Genomic DNA, 5,978 nt, shown 5'->3' on the forward strand with positions numbered 1-5,978 from the left:
ACCAGCAGTAATTCCCAAGTGAAAAGGACAAGGGCACCAGAGCTTGGAGAGTAGGGATATCCAAGCCTAAACTTCTAATGAGCAGGTTGTTTGCCTCCTAGGACTCTTGTGAGGAAAACCCAAAGATTCTTGACCAAAGGGCTGATGACACTTACTTTGAAAGTATTGTAAAAACTCCCTCACCACATTGCGATAAGAATCCAGCACATTCGGTATGAAAGGTTTTAAAGGCAGCTGAAAGGAACCTCTATAGAAAAGAGAAAACATTATTGATATCAGATCGAGTATTTAGTACAATGAAGGGCACAGTCTATTTCCAGTACCCCTTTTGAGCAAATGCACAGGCTCAGTCTCCCTCAATCTCTTGCCACCAAGCTCCAATCTAAGTTACCTTAGTACTTATATCTAGAGACATACCTTGCCAAGGTTTCTGCCACATCCTAGAAAGAAAAAAGAAGAAAGTCAGTGTAGTTTGTCAGTCATTTCTCCTAAAGGATTGCTATAACACCAGCCTCCAAAAGACAATAACCTGGGGCAGCTAGATGGCGCAGTGGATAAGGCACCGGCCCTGGATTCAGGAGTACCTGAGTTCAAATCCGGCCTCAGACACTTAACACTTACTAGCTCTGTGACCCTGGGCAAGTCACTTAACCCCAACTGCCTCACCAAAAAAAAAAAAAAACCCAAAAGACAATAACCTTCCAATGCTAATCAGGGACCTTCATAGCTCTTTTCTCTTATTTTCTGAATTTCACTGAACCTCAACTTAGAAAAGCTGGATTCTGGATACAGACTTTCTTCCCATGTCAGGAGGAGCTTGGGTTGGCCCTCTATCATGATAGAAGATATGTGGTCAAGAAAGAGGTCTCCAGGGGACCCCATGGTTCCCTCATTTTGAGATGAGGCCCTTTCAGGCATTCTCTATCACATGGAGGAAAACAGAGGGGAAAATATTAATAATAAAAGCCCTCCTAGGAATGAATAAGGAAACCATGATGGCTTCCTTCCAATGCCTCTCATTCCAGCTGCTGCTGATTACACATAGGACAGGATTCCTAATGTTCAGTTCCTTGGATCTCTTGGTCCCAGCACCAGCACCAGCACCTGTAGTCAGACATTTCATGTCTCAGCAGTGACCCTCTCCTCCCACTCCTACCCCCAACCCCAGGAAACACAAGGCACATATAGCAGGAGGAAAGATCAGATTAAAAAGAGGAACCTTTTGGGATCTGGGAAAGGTCAGTGGAAGAAGATGTCCTAAATTTCTTGTCCCCCAAAAAAACTGACCCTGAGGAGTTTGCTATTGTCTCACCTGTAGCATTTCTATATCTGGCTTCTGCATCTTTTCCTCTAGCTCAGTCTTTATATCAGTTAGGGATCTGATATGGCTGGACATCATGGCTTCCCATTCCTTCTTTTGTTCCATGATTTCATGTTCCTGGGTAGCCTCTATCTCCTTCAGCCTCTGATAAAGCTCATTGAACTTCTTGTTCCCGTCCTCCACAATAAGTTCCTCATCTGTGGCTTTCTTCTTCTTCATATATTCACATGTTGGTTGAAGCTCCTTGTGATCTGTTTGTCTTTCTGTATTTGTATCATTCTGAAGAGAAAGATATTAGATGATATACCAAGGGCAACACCATGGCTCCCCCTAATCTCCCCTTCCCTGCCTGCTCAGTGTGGTATAATGCAAATAGGAGAGGTTGAAATAGTGGCCACAAGCTCAGGATCCCCCTACTGGTTGTGTAATCTCTGATGGCAGTTGTACCTTGAAAATCATAGATTTTCTTTATATGGATGGCAACTAAAGGCCTTTTTTGGTTCAACATTTTTAGAGTTCTTAAAACACTCAAGCAACTTACTCCAATCTGTATTCCTCTATCCTCTTGTATTTTTAATCCCAAAAGAAAAATTGTCTTTCATCCAGTTTATCCAAGTCTAATTTAATGTCTGACAAGTACCATGGATATGTACTATGTTTGCTACCTCTCCTAAATTATAGGAGAGATTTGCCTCCTTTACTATTCAAAATTTGGTTTCTAAATTCCTAAAGGCACCACTAATACTCCCAAGTCCAGGTATGTTTTTTTCATTTCTTTCTCTTTAATTCTCATCTGCTTCCCAAGTCTCTTCCCTTCTCAATGCTCACTTGTCAAATGACTCCTTTCAGGTTAACCTGCTCCCTTCCCATAAACCCTGACTTTTCTTGTTTGGTAGCTGAAGGGGTCTAAGGATGGGTGTCACAGATCAGAGAGACAAAACAAGAAGGCAGAGATTGAGGCCAGCTTCAGCTAGAGGCACCTTAACACCCACCATTAGATTGTAAGTCAGGAAATATTGGTTTGATTCAAAGCTCTGAATTCATTAGTGGCATGTGATAAGTGACACACTATCTATGAACCTGAGTTTCCTCACTTGCAAAATATGACTCATAATGAGGGGAGGATTTTTATGGGGATCATCTGAAATTGGAGATATGCAAGATATTGAGGGAGACAGCCAGATACTTACATTATATATCACAGTCCATATGAGAGGTCTCTCTTTCTCGTATAATAGAAATTGCTCACGAATTTTGATCTTTGTACACAAGATTTCCATCATTTCCTCAATCTTTTTCTGCAAGAAAAACAAGAATAAAAACTTAGGATAATTCTTTTATAAGTGTGAGGCCCATGACACAGGAGGGACTGAGAATCTCAAGAGCCCTGACAAGCTAGTACTGCTTCATAGATTTGTAGGGAAGAGCCACAGAAGAAAAGAGAAGGGCTGTTTGAGCCCAGTTGGGTGGGTAGTCAGGTACTCAGTTCATAGATCCAAGTGATAGATTAAAAAAGGAACAAGTACACTGAGTATGGAGGAGTGACTACCAAGGAATACCTTAAGCCACTTGGAGGCATGGTATTGATCTGCGCATGACTTACCCGGTAGCGCAGAGCAGCCACTGCAATGGGCCAATGTGTATGGATCTCATGATACTCTGACTTAGAGCAGGTCACACATAAGAGGGTCTTGGTCCCATCACAGAAAAGCTTCTGGTCTTCCCTGTGTATCTCACATATGCCTTCTCCTTCAGGGTGCATGACAATGTCAACTTGAGAAGTTCTCAGCTGGGAGTATTCCCAGCATGAAGTGCAGCATGAAAATGGAGAACTTTTCTTCTTGAAGCAAGACATGCAGATAGCATGTCCACATTCAGCTGTGACTAAGTTAATGACTTCATTCCAGCAGATAATGCAGAGAATGTCTTCTTCTTCATTAGCCATGATCCTCAAGAGAGAAAATGAGGCAAGGTAAGGCTCCTCCATTTTTGAAGTTTCAAGCAAACACATTTCATACCATTTCACCATAGCAAGCAAATTAATCATTGATGATTTCCTCCATTAACTTTGGGCAAAGTACACAACAAATACAGAAACCATCATTTGGAAGGGTAGGCATGGATGATGGGGCATCTTGTAATAATGTCTTGCTTTGACCATAGAGATTTAAGACCTTTTCCATACACATAAAACCCTTTATAAAGTACTTGCTATTATCTGCATGGTTGATGGGGAACCTGAGGATGAGAGGCTAGTGACTTGACCAAAATCAGACAGTAGTTAAAATCTGAGGTAGGATTCCAACTCAGGCACTCCTGTTTCCAAGGCTAGAAATGTAGCTGTGTGACATAATTTTGATATCCTTATTCAAATTAATCAGTATTTATTCAGTTTGTGGTGATTTGATGGGTATCAGTGATTGTACTAGTGAATAAAGCAGAATATGATTAAGTTGCTGTTAGGATAAGATTTATGTGACATTTAAAATCTAAATGTGTGGTCACCTTAAACTAGAAGCTTTCCCACCAGACTTTGGGCATTAAGCATTTATTAAAGCATACCAGGTATTAGTAAAAAGAGAGCAGGTGGAGTTCAGAACGTTAAGAAAAGGCCTGTCTAGCACAGAGCTGCCAGCTGGTCCCGTTCTTCCTCAAGTCCTCCAGCACAAGCCTGCTTTAGCCACAGACTATGTGTGGAAGCTTTTTATAGGTCTGGAGGAGGAGCAGTGCTTACACACTGCTTCAAGCTAATTGGTTAGTCTCATCCAAATCCACTGGTTCACAGGACTTGAGGGTGGTCTCCTGTTGAGTTCAAAAGTTCTTAGCTTCTGAGAACAATACCCTCTTCAGGGCTGGCCAGGTGTAGCTATTTTGCCCAATTAAATGCTAGTAAAACTAACAATCTAAGTGAAAGGGAAGGATATTAACCAAAATATATAAACTGCCCATATTAAAAGAGGAAACAGAATACTTAAATAACTGTATCTCAGCAAAAGAAATTGTATAAGCCATCAATGAGCTCCCTAAGAGAAAAATCCCTGGGACCAGAAGGATTCACAAGTGAACTCTACCCAACATTTAAAGAACAATTAACCCCAATTACAATCTAATTAACCTTAAGTAGGTTAATCAGCAAAGTCAATAACTCTCAATCAGTCTCACTTAATTCAATCAGTTCTAAATTAATCTCCAGGTGGGGCCTTTGGGCATCTGCCAAATCCCATTATTTTCTCACAGTTATGAATGATTAATCTACCAGCATTGATGATTAGATTCATCAGCTAGATTCATATTGTTAACTAGCAATGTCATAAGCATGTAAGTGTTGCATTACCCACCCACTGCCCTCCCCTCCAACCCACCCCCTCCTGCACATAGTAACATGCTGTAACAAGGTTCATTTGCTGGTTCAAACCCCTCACTCCTATGAATCACTATTGTCAACTCCCTAGTGACTTTTGCTTCAAACCCACAACTACTTGGACCCTAGGACAGTTTTGCTTAAACACTCATGACCTGGAGAAGGCCTTGAGAAGTAATTGAAAGGGTCATATGTCCTTTGGAAAGTCCCTGTTCTGATTACCTGGAGTTCATGGCCTGTTGAAAGTCTGCTCACAAAGTGGTTATGATTGATGGACATTTCCTTTAGTCAACCATAAGATTTTTCCACTTTTGGAACTGAGCAAGCTGTGAATTTTTTTTTTGAGTGGCAATGAGGGTTAAGTGACTTGCCCAGGGTCACACAGCTAGTAAGTGTCAAGTGTCTGATTTGAGCTCAGGTCCTCCTGAATCCAGGACCAGTGCTTTATCCACTGTACCACCTAGCTGCTCCCTAAGCAGTGAATTTTAATGTCTCAAAGTAGCTAGCCCTTAAGGGGACAGGCCTCTGATGGTCAGAAAGATCTTGGACCCAATTAATTTGGAACCACAATGGACTCCCTAATAAATTGATTAACCATGCTTGGAGTTCTCCATTACTTTTGTTGCAGATTGGAATTTTCTGGCCCACACCAGCTATTAATCAACATTTATCAAGTGTTTACTGTGTGCTAAGCACTGTGCTAGAAACTACAAAATGTCATCTAATTTGATCATCATAATGACCCCAACATTTAGGGGATATTATTTCCCAGATCACACAGTTGAGGAAACTGAGGCAAACAGAGATATAAGTGACTTTTTGTGGTAGGAGCTACAGCCCCCAAGGAATCCTTAAACTTTCCCAAGGGAAAAGCAGGTTTGCCTCCCACCTCAGGAATATGGTGTGGTCTAGCACAAAGACCCATGTCTCCAAGGAAGGGAGATGATATATTGATATGGATGGGTGCTACTCATACCCAGGCACTCCTTCCCAGTTGTTTCCTTTCCACTAGATTTGCCCCTCCCAGGTTCTTTATATATGGCTTTTGTTTGTAAACATAGAAAATCTCAGCTCTTCTCTTACTCAGCTAGACAATCTCCATAGTGATTCTGGCTCCCGTCCATATTACATCTCTCTCCTAATAAATCTCTTTATTTCCCAAGATTCTCTATGAGCCTCCAATTCTTTGGGTGAACTAGCCCTGCCCCCCATCTAGGACACAAGTACCTCCCAACAACTTGCCCAGAATTAAACAGCTAAATAAGTATAATAAGTAATAATATTAAATAATAGATT

General features: G+C 41.3%; 1 protein-coding gene across 1 annotated transcript; it reads right to left on the reverse strand.

Moving 5' to 3' along the window:
• Nucleotides 1-392: 392 nt before the first annotated feature.
• On the reverse strand, nt 393-3,266 carry LOC122747954 (tripartite motif-containing protein 43-like). The gene is made up of 4 exons (XM_043993718.1): nt 2,925-3,266; nt 2,512-2,619; nt 1,313-1,600; nt 393-440 (listed from the first exon to the last, which is right to left on the reverse strand). The coding sequence occupies exons 1-4, from the start codon at nt 3,264-3,266 to the stop codon at nt 393-395; spliced, it is 786 nt and encodes a 261-aa protein (XP_043849653.1).
• Between the last annotated feature and the right edge of the window lie 2,712 nt (nt 3,267-5,978).

Source organism: Dromiciops gliroides, chromosome 3 (genome assembly GCF_019393635.1).
Source record: "Dromiciops gliroides isolate mDroGli1 chromosome 3, mDroGli1.pri, whole genome shotgun sequence".
Lineage (NCBI taxonomy): Eukaryota > Metazoa > Chordata > Mammalia > Microbiotheria > Microbiotheriidae > Dromiciops > Dromiciops gliroides.